This window comes from Antedon bifida, chromosome 7 (genome assembly GCF_963402885.1).
Source record: "Antedon bifida chromosome 7, ecAntBifi1.1, whole genome shotgun sequence".
Taxonomy (NCBI): domain Eukaryota; kingdom Metazoa; phylum Echinodermata; class Crinoidea; order Comatulida; family Antedonidae; genus Antedon; species Antedon bifida.
In genome coordinates this window covers 77,092-95,171 of record NC_136232.1, presented here as the reverse complement: position 1 = coordinate 95,171, position 18,080 = coordinate 77,092, and the positions used below count along the sequence as shown (strand labels likewise).

Below are 18,080 nucleotides of genomic sequence, written 5' to 3'. Positions count from 1 at the left end.
CACCTGTGGTAGCTATATGTTCAATTGGAATTCCTGTAAATGTTATTTTCCCTATATTTCTTCAGGTTTGTGATGATGGATATGCCACATTATGCCCTACATATCACCATGGAAGATGCAATACCACGGTATAGTATATGATAACAATTATATAATAAATAATTTTGGATCGAGAGACTATGTTTATTAAATTCTTAAATCTTAAAATATCAATCGACTATTATTATAATATCTTCCTATTTTAGGATTCTAAAGCAGCATCACTGCCAATTAATATTGTGAAAACTCTCCTTTAGAAATGTGTAACGCATCTCCAAACCTCCAAAACTATTGGTTACAGGTATACTTCTGCAAATTATATGTCATGTTCATACATAATGTATTTTTTAAACTACTTAGTACTGCCCAGAATCTTGTACCCTCTGTGAAGTTGGAACTGCATGTTTTGATGGTAAGCAGACTGAATGTGGACGTGGTACTTACTCACAAGGCTATGACACAGGTATGAATAATAATGTTTGCTCATTGTTAAATCAATCTGCCATTAAAGTTATCTTATATAAGATGTACTTCTCAACCACAGTGGGTAAGAATTTATACTGGATGACTATTGTGCCAATGACAAGATGATGAAATCGCACATGTGTATTTTCAGAATTCTGTATACCCTGTGCTCCTGGTTCTTATCAGAATTTAACCAGACAGGGATCATGCGATTGCTGTCCTGAAGGCTACACCAGCACTGAAGGCAAGTGGGAATGTGAACCATGTGGGGTATTTGAATGGTCGGCTGGAGATTGTGGTGTTTGCAAAACTTGTCCAAGTGTTTCAGCATGTAAGTGTAGTTTTTACTGTTACTTCAAATGGCTGACCAAAATGTTATAATGATTTTAGTTTATTTATATTGTGAAACTCTGGCAGTTCTAAACACTTATGTGAAATGTATGTTGCCTGTCTCTCTGTAAATAACTAATATGAATAATGTAGAAAATCTTTTGAATTTGAATTCTAGGCCCATGCATGGCACAAATAACTCCATGCTTTCCAGGAGCAGTGTGTTTCAATACTGATTCATATCCTTACTATGGATGCAGGGATTGCCCTACAGGTTACGAGGGAGACGGAATGACGTGTACAAATATTGATGAGGTAGAATAAAACAATAGTAATTCTTCAATTTTATTGACACTAGTATTAACAGATAAGGCACCAATATGCTGAAAGTTAATTGTGGCTACAATTCTCGATTCATTATGGTTGTAATAATTACCAATTGATTAAATTTGACAATTTGAAAGAATTATTCTTTTTATTTTTTTTATAGAAAGGATTAACTAAAACTGCAACAATAAACCTATTTAAAGTCTGATTTATTAATCTTCATTTTTCATGTTTTTGGGGGAAAATACATCTTTAAGAGAAAATATTGCTACAACACAGTGTATTGTTTCAGGCCATTGAATGCTAATACAGTATTCATATTTCACTTTCTTTTCTTAGTGTACACTAGCTACACCTTGCTGGGATGCTGGTTCTTGTATTGACTTAGATCCAGGTTATGAGTGTGGTGGATGCCCTCCAGGTTACTCTGGTGTAACCCCTCATGGTATTGGCCTTGAAGATGCCATTAATAATCAACAAGTAAGAATTATTTATAGCTAAGTATATAAAGTGAAGTTAAACTATATAAACTAAGAATGAAATTATTTGAGCATTTCTAAAGCAGAAAGTCAGTAAAAAAAAGAGCCTAGCTGCGTTTAGTAAATTCAGTATTGTCGCTGCAGGAAATTACAGAATCAAGTAACTGAACCTTAGTTTACATACTGATTGTTTGGTTTGGGAAAAAAGAACATTTCTAATAACTTATTTTTAATTATGAACCTTAAACTGTTTTATAATTCATTATCATCATCGGTCTAGTAAAAACTTTATAGGCCTACTAAATGAACATCGGATAATACAACAAAGTCTTTGTTTAGCATCTACAGTACTTGAGCTAATTATTTTTGTATTCGTTTTTTTACTTCTCTTTTAGGAATGTATTGACTTCGATGAATGTGAAACTGGAAACAATTTTTGTGATCCATTGTCAGAATGTGTCAACACTGCAGTAAGTTGACAATTTATTCAGTGAGAAAGGGATGTTTTGTTTGTAAAGTTTTATCATTTTATCTGTAGACACTATTATACAGTTAATGTTGGTGTTTCCTTTTAAATTTTAGGGAAGTTATTATTGCAGTTACTGTCCAGCTGGTTATCTTGGTAACGGCTATATTGGATGCACTGAAGGAGATTACTGTGCAACAGGCGTAGCAAACTGCCATTACAATGCCACGTGCACGTCTACAGGTGCTGGCAAATTTGTCTGTGAGGTAAGAGATTGGTCACAAGATGGTCACCATGGTCACCAAATGTGATATTTTTTACTCTTGTACAGTACTTGGATTCCTTCAGATAATTTAAACAAAAATGTTTTATACATCATTTAAATCAACAATTACAGAACATTTCACTGATTTGATTATTTAATATGAATTTTAATGAATTTTCCCAACATTTATTTTAATTTTTGCAGTGCAATGATGGCTTTGCTGGTAATGGAGTCTTTTGTGAAGTTGATATCGACACAGATGGACTACCCCTGAATAATCTGCCTTGTATAGATATATCATGTCATAAAGTAAGTCAGTATTAGAACAAAATAAAAATTTGCCTTTTTAATGATTGAGGAAGAAAAAAAATATTTAAAAAGAAAACCTAAATTAAATCATTTAAACTGCCTTGCCAAGATAGGAACTCGTAACAGTTATTTGCCTTATGTCTGTATAACATTATATTCTCCGCGACGCGGTGTCTCCTAACCGAACATTTGAGGAAGCCAATATTGTCAATCGAAAATCATTCAAAAGGTTGACTGCCACAAATAAACTCCGGAGCTCAGCATCCTGTTGTTAGATTGCCTTGGTTGTAGTACTATATTAGTGACTAGGTTTGCGGTGCATACTATTGTTTTTATAGTTTTTATACTGTATTTTGTTAAAAAGTTACTACGGTTTGATAATCTTGTCTGGTGATTCTTAAATGCACGGAGCATTATTTCTGTCATTTTCAGGACAACTGTCCAAATATTCCAAACAGTGGGCAAGAAGATCAAGATGGCGACCAGATTGGGGACATCTGTGATACTGATGATGACAACGACAATATAGATGACACAAGTGTAAGTTACAAATTTGAATTCTTACAACTTGCATTTGTTAAATTTCTTCAAATTAAATGATAGTTTAAGAAATTAGTATTTATATTCGAAGATGGGTTCAAACATTCAACCTATGAATATTATAAAACAAAATAATTCGTTTGATAGGACAACTGCCCATTTGTGGCAAATATTGACCAAAGTGACTCAGATTCAGATGGTGTTGGTGACGTTTGTGACAATTGTCCCAATGATGCCAATAGTGACCAGCTAGATAGCAATGAAGATGGAGAAGGCGATGCATGTGATACCGACGATGATGGCGATGGCAAGTATTTACCTCTTAAGGCTGACCTTTCTTGTTTGATAATATTCATCTTCAATCATGTAAATTCAAATTTCTATGGACCCATTGCAGCCAGAGTACAACGCCATCATGAACGACAGGAGACAGACCAGTACACTGGAGTGACATACTCTTCCGAGAGATGCAATGTTTTCTTTACAGTGAACATAGGCCATGTGTGTTCGGAAAGACTTCACCTTGACCACGAAAAGCATGTTCTAATGGTTGGGGGAGAGCTACGGGTTGCAACTGTACTACTTTAACCACTTGACAACTTCAAGATGTATAGAATTATCATCTAAATAAAGACCACTATAAAAAAAATAGTTAACTTATAATATATAACTTTTTTTTTACCTTTTAGCCACATCATAATATATTGGTGTTTTTTACAGGTGTTGTTGATGGTTCTGATAACTGCCCTCTCATCTCAAACAGTGGTCAGGAAGATGAGGATAGTGATAGTGTTGGGGATGATTGTGATAACTGCATCGGAACCTCTAATTCTGCTCAAACAGACACAGATCAAAATGGCTATGGAGATTTATGTGATGTAGTTGGTGCCACTGATAAAGATTTGTAAATGGGAATGTTTTGTTCTTTTAGATGAGGGGTTACGGAAAGATTATAATGAATTAGAATAACATTTGTAATCATCTAGATTTGTTATTTATTTGTTTAAAATACCCAACTTCTGAACAATACATGTTACAATATGACTTTGAATATAGGTATTGTTTGTTCTCATATCATATTAGCTTTACACCTTTTAAATGTATTTTAAAATTAATCTATTGTGTACAAAATACAGAAACTATTTTAAAATTCCTTTTTTCACTAGTGATGGAGATGGTGTTATCAATGAGTTTGATAATTGTGAGACTGTACCGAACCCAGACCAATCTGACAGAGATCTAGATGGCATAGGTGAGTTAGAATTTTGCTATGTTAAACAATTATGTTTAAGTCTCATATAGCCTTATATAACAACTAAATAATATACTGAAACATAATTTTAACATGGATTTAATATGCATGAAATACATTGATCCTTCTTAAAAGGTAATATGTGTGACAATGATAAAGATGGTGATGGTGTAACGGACTCGGATGACAACTGCCCTCTATCCACTAACGCAAACCAAACTGATAGTAATGGTGATGGTCTTGGTGATGTCTGTCAAGATGATTATGATGGAGATGGTGTCATTAATGAAGAAGATAACTGCATGAAAGTATATGAATATCAGAGTACAAGCTTCGAGAACCACATCACTGTAAACCTTGACACAAGTCTTGCAAATGCTGCAGATCCCGAATGGGCTGTCCTAAATGATGTAAGTTTATTAGGCCTAATAGGTCTATAGCTAGCACACTTATTCTCCACTAACTGGTCTTTCTAAAACCTTTTCATGAAGCCCAAAAGTTCCTAAATCATGTCCTACTATTTAATATATATATATATTTTTGTAATGACTGTTTTTTTTTAATTAATAAATTACCTAAAATTGTCTCCTTTCAACGTTATCAAAATTGGCGAATATTTCTGAATAGGGGAAGGAAGCTCAACAAATTATTGATACAGAAATGCCAACCATGCTGATTGGATCTGACCGTGTCGGAGCTGTTGATTACTCTGGAACAATGTATGTGAACAGTCAAAATGGTGATAGCTATATGGGGTTTGTGTTTGGTTACCAGAGCAACCGAAAGTTTTACATTGTCATGTGGAAACATGCAAATTTAAATAATCCAAGTTATAAGGCTGCTGTCAAAGGCATTCAGATTAAGGTAAGTCCTTTAGAATATTCAAGTATAGAGAAAGAAATGTATAATGTATATTTTTGGCCAACTCAAACATACCAAATAGGATAAAGGGTGCGGCAGTGTAATCGTATTACGTAATCATAATAATATTGCAAGGGTTCGAGGCTCACCATGCTGTATGGTTATGGTTGAGTCTTCTTGTGTGTGCTTTAAAATCCCTAATACATTCGAGACGAGTAGGGATTACCATTTTGCATTAGTTCACACGCAGCCACTGTCTTTAAAGTAGGCTTCTGGAGTAGACACTCAAATCTAAAAGTCCCTAATTATGTTGATTGTGGAACGACGATAAAGATGTAGAACAAATGATGAATATGTATTTATGTTAATATCTTTGGTGATCATTACCATTTGTTGACCTTAGTATGATATATTTTACTGCAATTAGTCAAACCATTTGTATTACCACTATTCACCTTTAGTTGAGTGAGTGTCCATAAACCCATAAACCGTGTACACATTTAAATAAAAGTATTTAATATGAATGGCTACATTTGGGTGTTTTATCTTTGTAGAAGGTAGAATCATCATCTGGGCCCTCTAGTACCCTTTCTGATGCAATTTGGTATTCTTACACTACTGATAATGAGGTGGAGTTGTTATGGCACGATCCTGAGATGAGAGGCTGGGAACATAAAACATCGTATCGGTGGTATCTCACACACAGACCTTCTATAGGACTCATCAGGTAATGTACTGTCAAATAAAAAAAAAGGAATTAAAATTGAATAAAATATGATACTATTATTAGTAGTTTATTTTTATAAGACTAATTTAATAGGACTAATATGCCCTGGACAGCTTAATTTCAAGGATAAAACCAGTTGATAATCTGACACCAGAGGTTCGATGATGTCATTATGGTACAATCTGTGATTTGAACAACGAATTGAACTTTGTTTAACCAGCTGGTTTAACAAACTGAACTATTATGAAGCTTTTTCCCTTCTATTATTAGATTACAATGATGTTTATAATTATTTTAATATTTTTCAGAGTTGTGATAAAACAAGAGGAAACCACTCTAAAAGATTCTGGTGATATCTATGATACCACTTATGTAGGAGGTCGCTTAGGGGTCATGGTGTATGCTCAACCGGATGTTATCTTTTCGAAGCTTTCATACAAATGTGCAGATAGGTTAGTATTCAGAATATATTGTAAACAATCTGAAAAATTCTTAGCATTTTTAGTTCATCGTACCAGCGTGGTCGGACATGCAATAAAATTGCTCCTGGTGGAAAATGATAACTGTGTAGAGTTAATGTTCTCTGCAAAGCTGTTGATTAACATAAATAAACAGTGAAAACCTGGCTTAACACACTGATTGTTTTGGTTTGTTTATTGTATTCCAGAATAAATCAAGCGTTGCATTTTGATGGCAACGATGATTATGTCATTTTGAACAACATAACCAATCTTGGAGTGTCTAATAGTTTTACATTGGAGGCATGGGTTAATCTTCCAGCTGGTTATCCATCAACCAAAATGCCAATTATCTGTACACTAAACAGCGAATTTTGTTTCTTTATTGAAGATGGGTAAGAATTGGTCAGAGGCTATAGGCCTATGTTTATAAATATGAATATTTATTTATATGTTAACATATGAAAATAATGTTTTGTGAAACAGAAATGTAACAATTTGTTAACAAAGTGGATGTAATACATTCAGGTAATTATCTGAGGACAACATTTTCTGGGACCAAAAATGTAGAAAGAGACAGAGGAATGCTTCAATAGTAGGGGTTGACGAAAAAAAGGGTTCTGGGACCTAAAATGTAGAAAAAGACAGAGGAATGCTTCAACAGTAGGGGTTGACGAAAAAAAAGAGTTCTGGGACCTAAAATGTAGAAAGAGACAGAGGAATGCTTCAACAGTAGGGGTTGACGAAAAAAAAGGGTTCTGGGACCTAAAATGTAGAAAGAGACAGAGGAATGCTTCAACAGTAGGGGTTGACAAAAAAAAGGGTTCTGGGACCTAAAATGTAGAAAGAGACAGAGGAATGCTTCAACAGTAGGGGTTGACGAAAAAAAAGAAACTGTAATTTAAAAAACAAATGAAAAACATAATTTCTTCTTCTTTCTAAAAACTACTGTTGGTTTATTTTAGAAAAATTGCTGCTCAACTTGGAAGCAGTGTTTTATCGAATGGAACAGTAATTGGAGAGAATGTTTGGACACATGTTGCAATGAGATATGATGCACAAAGTGAGTTGCATGGCTTTGTAGTCTGTTTCTACTTATATACGAGTGGCCGAACGGTTAAGACAGTCGAACCGTAATCCATAGCCATTACATATATGCTCACTTGCTATCATGGTATACAACAAGTTTTCTCGGATAAGGACTTTAAACCCTAGGCCTGATCATGTACACTTTAAAGAACGAGACAATGATGTTTGTTTTTCTTTAATAATGACACAATGCTTTCAAGTATAAATGTTTCAATTACTTTATTTCAATACAGATCATGAGTTGTCATTATTCCTAAATGGAACCACGTCAGGCACAGAGGCTTTTCTTGAAAATATTAGTCCTGTCACGTGGGTAAGCCATCGCATAGCATTGATTGTATGCGAATTATCCTGTTACTTCTTGAAAATGGTAGTTTTAGCATAAGAGAGATGGAAGGAATAATAATGTTTGTGTTAAATGTCCTTTATACTTGGTCTTGCGAGTTTATTAGATCAAAACTCACATTTGATTTATAAAATTTAAGTATTATTATAATTAATGAAGGTCATAAAAGCTGCTATCATCCGATTCATTTCCTAAAATTCAAGCAAATGTTTAACTTTGTCATATTGTTTCATAAACATTTTCGTTGTTGTTCTTTTAAAAGACATCATATTCTGAAAATGAAACCATGTTGTACCTAGGGCGAGATAATTCTACTTTTTTTAATGGAATTATGGATGAGGTAAGTCTATTTTCTTGTTAGTACAATGGCATACTAAATGGGCGGTTTCAGAGGAAATAATAAAATTAAAATTAAGTTATTTTCAGCACTTTAGTTGATATTTTATTAGTTTGAAGTCTGAACCCTCATTAAAAAATCCCAGATCTGTCACTGAAATTCATTGTAATGCAAAACTATACTAAAACATAATTAGTGGTTAATACCAACCTTTCACTTCATTTCATTTATTTATTCGACCAATAAACATTAAAATAATACAGAACAGAACAGAATCAAAGCACAATGGTCAGGGGCAACTAAAGAGTCAGTTGCGTTGTTGAAAATCATCCATGTTGAATTTCATTCACCATTACAGATAAGGATCTGGGGACTGGCTTTAATTGACAGTGAAATAAACGAGCATTTGGAGTTAGCAGGGTTAGAGCGACAAAGACATAAGAAACTGCTGGAAGCTCACTATTCACTTGACAATGAAGAAGAAGGTATGTTCACTCTTGCACATTATTTTGTTTCTACTTTAATAAACTTTGATGGCACTGTTTTTTAGATTAGCTGGGTGTGTAATTGCAAAAAAGCCAGTACAAAAGGCCATATGATAATAGAAAGCGTCTAAAATAAACAAATAAATAAATATAATTGATAATTTAAAGATAAATTGAACAATTGGCCTATCTTAAACCATAATGTCATAACATCACAGTGTTTTTTAATGTATAATATCATTTTAGTACAGTATAAATTCATTATGTATTTTGTTAAATATCAATTACCAATAATACTTTAATTTTATTCTTTTAGGATCAACTTTGATACTAGATCAAGGTCTGTACAGTCACCATGGTGTTGTGAAGGGTAGTGCATTATTTGTCTCCAGTTCATTAGATCAAGCACGATTCCAAGTTACGTATCCTGACGCAAGAAGAAGACGAAGACGAAGCTTGTATTATGATCATTCTGAACTGTGAGGGTAAATTAACTGTATACATCTACATCTTCCAGCTACAGTATTTTTGTTTGACCATATTGAAGTCTAACTAATGTAATAAATCTTGAGCTCTATCACGAACGTCTCTGATGTTTTGCAGACGATTGTTTTTAGAAATTGTTATAGCGTATTGATAATAAGTGTTATTATTATTAAGTGCACAATTGTGGCATTGTCGGATCATTTGTCGTTTGAAAAAAGAGGTGTACTGAAAAATTGATAATACCTGCAGCAATATAATAAAGAAAGAATAATTTTAAAAACATGTGAAATATTTAAATTATACTTATTATACTTCGCGTATCGACTTGAAAGGACAACTTTTTGTTAAAGAAAAAATATCAAACCAAAAAAAAATGTTATAATTTTAAATTTTCCATAATTATTTGAAATACCAAACATTCCATTAAGAAGGCTAGAATATATTTATATACTACATAACGTTTCACATCATTTCTAATCTGAGAATAAATATAGTACTCTAGTAGCACTAGTCTGTTGTACATGCAGTATACTTTACCATATACTTGTTATGCTATAGTTTGATGTTTTTCCAAATTACAAGTAACAATCAGCTGTCTAGATCAAGTGAAAATAAATCAAATCCTGCTTTTGTTTAACTGCGTGCAAATAATACCGATGCAATATTTTGTATGAATCCATCCATTAAGTTTTAACATTGCAGTATAATTATTGTAGTTTTTAATAAACATTCCGTCCTTGTAATATACATGTATAGGCCTATATTTATATTCAACATAATGTGTGTATATTAAATTGATTGTGTAATTATGTGTGATTATTTTTTACAGACATTCCAAATGTAATTATACTTTTTATAAATATTGTTGTGTAGGAATTAATTAATAAACTAAATACAAATTTGTAAATATTGATTGTTTATTGATTTTAATGTACAGACAGTGACAATTTCTATATTTAGACTTGTTTGTTAAAAATGATCATCTATGCGTATTGTTACAAAACTGTAGCTACTGTTAATATTAGCAAGTACAGGGATTTTTACGAAAAATGGCCAACATCATTTGATTCTTCTGATGAAGACATGTGTAACATGTCGGATATTCAAGGTATGTTGAATTGTGTACTGTAAGTTCGTTTAAAAAAGCATTTTATATTTTTACCAGCACGTATGAACTTTCATTCAAATAGGCCTACATTGTAAAGTTAACATGAGTATTATCATTGCTAGTACTTCCTTCTTTGAAGTTCATTCACTCATAATGTTGTAAACCTTTAGGAAATGAACACACCCAATGATATCCTAAATTGAACATAGAAACGCAAGCATCGATAAACCTAACCCTAACACAGTGCTTTTCTACTCAGATTTGCTGTTGAAAATGGCGATTTATTCAGAATTATTTACAGCTGGACTTGCAGTAATCGTAATCGGGTTTATAATTGTACGACATTTGATGAAACGTTGGCCTACTTCGAACTTTCCTCCAGGTCCTATTGGAATTCCTTTCTTCGGCAGTATTTTATCGCTCACTCCATCTGTTCATTATGATTTCGATAGAATTAGGAAGAAATATGGAGACATTTTCAGCATTATGTTAGGTAATGTTTTGTGTAACGATTGTGTTGGTTACAACGTTAGTATCGAAATATACAGTATAGGCCTAAAAAGAGAGACCTAAGTGTAGCTCTCACTATTTTGTTTTAAATCCTAAATGCTTGCTTTGGAACATTGCAAGTTAGATGTGTATACTCATTGGCGCACTATTTTACCGACCAATGGAGCAACTGCTTTAGTTAATGCTAGTAATTAGTAATGTGTATATATTGTTACAAAGAACACTATTTTTAGGACTTCACATTTTTAAAGATGTATTGTCCCTTTGACTAATTCCCCCAAAAAAATTTTTTTTTATTTTGAAAAAAAGTGGGTCATTTTGAAGTATCATAATAGTTATTAACTTTCACCAAAAATTTGTCGAAAAAAAAAATAATTTAACCGAAATACAGATGTTTTTTTGTTCAAAAAATAACTTTGACTTCCAGTCAAAGTTTTCAATCAAATCATATCTCATAATGCAACGCACTTGTTTGGCTACTCTGTATGCATATAAATCATAAAACTTTCTCACGATCTGTGTGAAAACACCTTCTCAACTGTGACGAGTTGTAAACAATCCTAATTAGCATCATGCATAATGCATGCTCATGGTTTGAAATCTTTGTTTACTTTCGCTTGCAACGATTTCCCAGACGAAATGTAATCTAATTAATTTACCTGTTAATTACGTAAACTTGTTGTTTTTGGCTCAAATTTTCGACTTAAAGTGAATAAATTTAATATTACTTTGATATGGACAGTTTAAATTTAGAATATTTTTTTTTTCATTTTTTGTGTTTCAAGGGACAATACATCTTTAAGAAAGTGATCTACTAAGTCTATATAAAATAAGAATACAGTTAATAAGATTTATTATTATTATTAATGTATGATCTTCGTTGACAACCCTAGGTGATTCAGTGGTTGTGACGGTCAACAATGTCCAGTTGCTAAAAGAAGTTTTTCGAAGAACCGAGACGAGTAATCGTAACTTTTTCTGGAGTCAGAGTGAGTTTTCTAATCCACACAGAGAGGGTAAGATTATTATCTATTATTTTCTATGGTATCGTTTGAATTAGTTTTTTTTTTTTTTTATTAAATATATTTATTTGAACTTTAATCCTATTAAACAAGCCAATAAATCTCTTTCGAGACAAAATTACAAATAGTATGATTAACATTAAAAATAGAGATGAATCCTTGAATATGCTAATTAGTTTTAATTAAGATTTTAAAATTCACTTCCGCAGAAAAACAAAATTATGATAATATAGATTATCGGTTAACGCGAAATCACCCCTTCTTTCTATAAATTACGATTTTTCAGGTAAATAAATAATTGTTTTCATCAAAGGTTTTGTTCAAAGTTATTATAATTATTATTTTATATACACATGTTTATCTGTTTGTTATTTTGAACTACTTTCATACCTAATTATCTTTCTATCTCGTTAAGGAATATTTGATCAACCTTATGGTGACAAATGGCGAACTCAAAGACAGTTTGCTTTGAACACTTTACGAGAATTTGGTTTCGGAAAACGATGTATGGAAAAACAAATTGCCGAAGAAATCAAAACATTAGTTTCTCTTTTAAAGGTATTACCATTTCAATTCATCAGAAAATAAACAAATCATACTATTTGAAGATGCTTTATTTACTTATAACATTTTCTCTTTAAAAAACTATAGATATGTACTGTATTTTTGTTGTTGTACATCAACAATCCATGGTGTTATTTTCATTCAACTATTATAAGTCCGCCTACTCTTCACTGTGGATTCCATTTGTATTCTTCAATCACTTTTCTTCTCAATATACATATGACACTTGTCTAAAACGGTAACCTTATTTCTGTATTCAGTTTTACATTGTTCATCTTGTTTTTTTTATAATTTCACTGATCCTGTGTGTTGCGTCACTGGTTGGCAATGCATTCGAATACATTGTTACAATTATAATTATATTTTACAGGAACAAGACGGAGAGCTTGTTGACATGAAAGGTTTATATGGCGTTAGTGTGTCCAACATCATGTGTAGACTGATCTTCAACAAAAACTACGATCACAACGATAAAGAATTCATAGAAATAGTAGATTTGGTTAACCAGGCACTGCGGATTCAAGGAAGAGCGTATGATTTCATTCCACTAGCACGTATATTCCAAAGGAAAACCATTGCTTGCGACAAGAAGCTTTGGGTGTCTTTTTACGATTTCCTAACCCACGAAATCAAATCACACCGACAAACATATCAAGTAAATGACAACCGCGATTTCATCGATGCTGCAATTGGACAGGAATGTATCGACCCTGATAATTTTAGTAACGAATTTATCAAAATGAATGTAACTAATTTATTCATAGCAGGAACCGAAACAACAGCTTCTACGTTGTCATGGATGATTCTGTACATGGGGTTACACCCAGAAATTCAGGAGAAAGTGTTTCTCGAAATTGAAAAGGTAAAAAAAAGGGCTATTGCAATTACTAGTACCTGTACCTTAACATTTTCTATCTTTTTCTCATCTAACATTAGCTCGTATACATTTATATTTTTTTTCTAAAATGGTACACATAATTTGTTTATATATTATTCCAATTCACAATAATTTCACTGTTAAAAAGTATAGTATATTTCAAAAGTGTGGGTTAACTCTAGGTTGTGGGATTAAAGTTTTTCTCAAAATTAAAATTCAATGACAATGATGTGATTTCACAACACAGGTTGTGGGATCAAACCGCTATCCGGAACTCAAGGATCAAACAGAAATGCCGTACACAACAGCGGTAATATACGAGACACAGCGAATCGCTTCAGTTACTCCGTTCGTCACAAGGAAGACAAGTAAAACTATAAATATCGGTGGATACATCATACCAAATGGGACGGTATTTGTGGCCAATTTATGGTACGTTTAGTTATTCCTTTTTTTATTCCAAAAAACACCTAATTATTTTCGCTTGAAAGAAAAAAATCTAGATCACCGATATATTTACTTTTTTAGGGCTGTCCATCATGATGAAGCCACATGGAAGAAACCTTATGATTTTTTTCCTGAACGGTTTCTTGATGGAAATGGTGGAGTATTGATGAACGAAAATCTTTTAGCTTTTGGTGGAGGTACTTCTGTCCTTTTTTCGTGTTTCATTAGAGCAAATATAAATATATACATTCTGAATGAATCAACTCTCTCTGACTAGTAGTTTTTGAGATATGGTAACCCTGTAATTTCACCCTAATATGCATATTTAGGCTATTTTGCATATCTTCGGGATGAGTGACAGAGGTGAAATGCTCAAATATTGATCTCCTCATCATATGTGACCATTTAAAAAAGAAGAATCTCTGTTTGCTATTTATTTTCATTTTGAGTTGTTTTTTAGATTGCCTAGCCTAATCCCATTTTTAACGATAGTATTACTTGGAGGTCGATTTCCATTTAAGCTTTTCTCATCAGTTTACCTGTTACCATGTTAAATTGTGTTTATTTTTTAATCATATTTTCAGGTCGCAGAATTTGTCTGGGTATGTCATTAGCCAAGATGGAACTATTTCTTTTCTTCACATTTCTCACACAACATTTTAAATTTGATTTTCCAATCGGCAGTATACCTCCATCACTTGATGGTGATCTTGGGCTTACGTTGTCAAATAAACCATACACGATACGTGTGACATCAAGATGAATCCATGGATCGATATAACAGCCCGGCAATAGAGAGCAGGACGTTTTTATTCTCGATTCATAACTAAACCAATGCTAATAAATAGATGTAAGGTAGAATTATTTTAGATATTCTTGTCATAATTGTAATTTGTTAATAGCATCCTTAGAATTGAATTGAATTGGAGTGCGAATTCAAGTCTTGTAATGAATGAATGAATATAATTACTGAACTGTATCTCTTAGCTGTATAGAGTATCACCAAATGGTGCAGGCCTATGCAAATTATATGCAAATAATAAATATTTCTAGGGAGATATTTCAGTACTGTTGGGCCAAGGCTCTGGAACAATCTGCCTCTACATATTAAAAACTCGACATCTTTTGACAAATTAAGTCATTTCTAAAAAATTACTTAATTTTTTTTCTTTTTGACAACGCTATAAGCAATGCTCGTTTGAATGGCACTTTAAAAATGGTACGATTGATTGTATAACATGCTTATAATTTTAGTTAGAATGGTTTTGGAAAATGGAATTTTTTTGTATAAGGACAGAGAAACCGGAGTTTACTTTACATACCTGAGGTGTAAATGCTATCTAAAATACACCGGCAGAAATTAATTTGGTAAGTAGGGTCATTTGATGTGTACTCCATGGGCTTTTGGATTAGGCTCAAAATGATATATTATAAAATTATTATAATGAGCTGCAAAGCACCATGAGGTGTGTTATGTCCGGTATCCGATATGTTGTACTACTTATAACACAATAGATTAGAGATTCCATAAATGTGTAAAATCCTTTTACTTCTTTCATTGGCCTTTGACCCAAATATTATACAATGTAACAGATAAAAAAAAATTAACATTAGAGTGCGTTTAAAAATTCTTCTCTACGTTTAAATGAAATAAATAATTATTTTTCAAGCTTAGTCATGAGATCAGTAATTTTAGTGGACACAATATAAATATATGTTAATTTAGATAAGTTATTCGTATAAAAGGAAAACGTGGATTTAGTTCTAATATCTGAATAAAAGGGACAAATTAAAGTGAAGCGATCAATTGAATGTAGAGAACATAATTTGCATAATCTTTCATTTCTATAAATACAATTCCATCTTCCTTTTTCAATTTCGAATTCTAATATATTAATAATTGGTCTATGTTTGTAATTTGTTATTTTAATTCCAAAATTGCATTTAATGCGTGTGTATTGGAGTTTAGAGTGTAAGTAATATAGTAGTAAGTAGTATCTTCATGGAGTTTTTGTCATTCAAAGTCTTTGTTTAAAATTTGAAATAAATATATTTACAGAATTTTAAGTGAACTTTCTCTAATATTGATACATCATTCAACCCCATATTTCACTACTGTACCATAAAGTACAATTAGAATAAAATACTGTATATGATTCCATATTATTATTATTATTATTATTGTAAGTTACTAAAACGCCTACGCCTTAAGGCTCTTTCACACCTGTTCCGGCACGGTTCCAGTTCGGCGCCGGCAAATCAAATCGGACGTAGATGTTTCGTTTGATTTGTAAACAATAAGCAGCCGATTAAACATTTGAAGGAATTACTTTGCCCTCGACCTTAACATGAGCTGGTGTACATTGAATTAATACCTTTTAATATTTTCCAGTTAACTCCTGAATTGACCTGAATTGATTAGTTTTGTGTAAAGATATCGTTGTACGACGGTAACACGTTTAAAGCAACGTATAGTTTCAAATCAAAGAATTTGTAAATGATTGATGATAAATATAATTGTCTATTGTCTCCGGCTTGTTCTTGATGTAAAATAGTATTATCTTCTGCCCAAAAATGTAATCTCTTATTTATAATATATAGAAACATATTAGCAAATACAGGAATAAGTGATATTCCTCTATATTTTCCTTGTTTTTTGTTTTTTTAGTTCACTATGTCGGTCGGTTGGTTGGTCGGTCTGTCTGTCTGTCGGTCTGTCTGTCGGTCTGTCTGTCTGTCGGTCCGGTATCACTATGCATTGTAGCACGCGACTTAATGGCTGTTGGCCTTGTTTTATATTGGGACAATAAGGCTGGTTGTTGTTGAAATGGGCCTGTATTATATAATTTTGTTTTTAAATTTTGGGATAAGTGTATGAAATGATGTATGATGGTTGGCTATGTTTACTACTACTACTATCAATTATTGTATGTTATTTCTTTTAAAAATATAAGATTTTTACTTATTTGTGAAGGTTTACCTTGACTTAATAATGTTATATACCTAGAAAAGTATTACCTAACGGCAGTTTGTCGTATTCATCCGGAACAAGCGTTCTTAAACTAATTATTTCAGTCAAATATTCATCCTAATGTCACATAATAATAATAATAATTTATTTGACAAAAAAATTGATTCGAAAAAAAAAATTACACTAAACTGTATTTTAAAGAATATAGAATAATAATTATTATAGTCAATCTGAAAGTCATTGCCTTGGAGACATTGTTAATATGGTTAACAAATTGATGTATTTCTTTAAATAACAAAATAAACTATAAAGTTAAAGTTTGATTTTATTCATCATTATTTTACAGATTTTGAGTGGCAATTAGTTTAATAACTTTTTCGGCTGTAATAACCAGTATAAGATATTTTGAGAATGAATTATGTATCTATGCCTCATTTTTGTAGTATTTGATCGGATCATGTACTTTTTGGACTACCTACCAATAACATACATACACGATCACACTTTTCTTTGTAAAGCAGGGTCAGACGTGCACATATCCTTGAATGCTTTCCACAGTGTGCCTTTACAGTTAGTATTTAATGATAGATTAAATTGCTGGTAAAGAAGGTTTTAGGTTCAGTTAGAATCAGTTTCCTAAACGCAAAAAAAAAACCACTCTTATCAATATTGATTGATCGATAGATGTTTGGTTTTTATTACAGTTATCTGCAACCTTAACTTTAGCTTATAGATAACCATCAAAACAACTATGTATGTATGATGATAAATTGTCATGTACAGCCATTGATGAGGAATTGGATTCAAGAGTGTGGCTACATTTTGCTAAAACATCTTATAACTTTTATAGCCCAGATCGAGATATTTTTATGTGGGCCTTCCAGTTGTAAAGAAAACAGACAAGAAAGCTGTTGTCCATTTGAGAGCTTTAAGAGGAGATTTAATAGTTTTTATTTTTGTGTTAATTCATTATTGCATCATTATACGATGACCTTTCTTTGCAGGGTCTTGGTGATGTGCTATCTAATGTTCCAGATTATCTTAAGGTTTTTCAAATGTATGGAAGTGGTTAATACACTGCATTTTGTGACTAGAGGGAGTTATACAGAATACTGAAACAGATTGAATCCCGGAATCAATCTGTTTCGGTGTTCAAACATTTGGACTATTAAAGTAGCATTTTATAGATTGGTTGGTTGTGTCAACATTTAGCGTAAATACAGCAGAAGGAGTGATCTAGACATACATGTTAAATTCCTCACTGTAATAAGTGAATTTATATTCCACTGCAGCACCACCAGAACAATCACCCACTTTTAA

The 18,080-nt window shown here is 32.3% G+C and overlaps 2 protein-coding genes across 2 annotated transcripts in view; both read left to right on the top strand.

The window, feature by feature from the left end:
• Positions 1-10,161, top strand: part of LOC144848319 (uncharacterized) — a 35,503-nt gene extending 25,342 nt beyond the window's left edge. Inside the window, exons 45-66 of the mRNA XM_078705034.1 lie at positions 66-128; positions 400-502; positions 656-835; positions 1,013-1,149; positions 1,501-1,641; positions 2,036-2,110; positions 2,223-2,372; positions 2,576-2,680; positions 3,113-3,220; positions 3,368-3,527; positions 3,941-4,124; positions 4,387-4,472; positions 4,608-4,882; positions 5,100-5,336; positions 5,888-6,060; positions 6,369-6,512; positions 6,728-6,913; positions 7,484-7,581; positions 7,841-7,920; positions 8,216-8,293; positions 8,649-8,775; positions 9,092-10,161. Coding sequence (XP_078561160.1) covers positions 66-128; positions 400-502; positions 656-835; positions 1,013-1,149; positions 1,501-1,641; positions 2,036-2,110; positions 2,223-2,372; positions 2,576-2,680; positions 3,113-3,220; positions 3,368-3,527; positions 3,941-4,124; positions 4,387-4,472; positions 4,608-4,882; positions 5,100-5,336; positions 5,888-6,060; positions 6,369-6,512; positions 6,728-6,913; positions 7,484-7,581; positions 7,841-7,920; positions 8,216-8,293; positions 8,649-8,775; positions 9,092-9,258 — 3,057 coding nt within the window. The 3' untranslated portion in view covers positions 9,259-10,161. The remainder of the gene's footprint in view (positions 1-65; positions 129-399; positions 503-655; positions 836-1,012; positions 1,150-1,500; positions 1,642-2,035; positions 2,111-2,222; positions 2,373-2,575; positions 2,681-3,112; positions 3,221-3,367; positions 3,528-3,940; positions 4,125-4,386; positions 4,473-4,607; positions 4,883-5,099; positions 5,337-5,887; positions 6,061-6,368; positions 6,513-6,727; positions 6,914-7,483; positions 7,582-7,840; positions 7,921-8,215; positions 8,294-8,648; positions 8,776-9,091) is intronic.
• A 452-nt stretch (positions 10,162-10,613) lies between these two features.
• Positions 10,614-16,125, top strand: LOC144847610 (cytochrome P450 2D6-like). The gene is made up of 7 exons (XM_078704056.1): positions 10,614-10,862; positions 11,773-11,895; positions 12,317-12,459; positions 12,836-13,327; positions 13,590-13,774; positions 13,871-13,986; positions 14,374-16,125. Exons 1-7 carry the CDS (start codon positions 10,643-10,645, stop codon positions 14,550-14,552), a joined length of 1,458 nt encoding a protein of 485 aa, XP_078560182.1. The 5' UTR covers positions 10,614-10,642; the 3' UTR covers positions 14,553-16,125.
• Positions 16,126-18,080: the final 1,955 nt, after the last annotated feature.

Coding starts and splice junctions, on each gene's coding strand:
- LOC144847610 (XM_078704056.1), top strand. CDS start 10,643: ATGGCGATTTATTCAGAATTATTTACAGCTGGACTTGCAGTAATCGTA. Junction 10,863..11,772: donor CATTTTCAGCATTATGTTAG/GTAATGTTTTGT, acceptor TGACAACCCTAG/GTGATTCAGTGGTTGTGACG. Junction 13,328..13,589: donor TGTTTCTCGAAATTGAAAAG/GTAAAAAAAAGG, acceptor TTCACAACACAG/GTTGTGGGATCAAACCGCTA.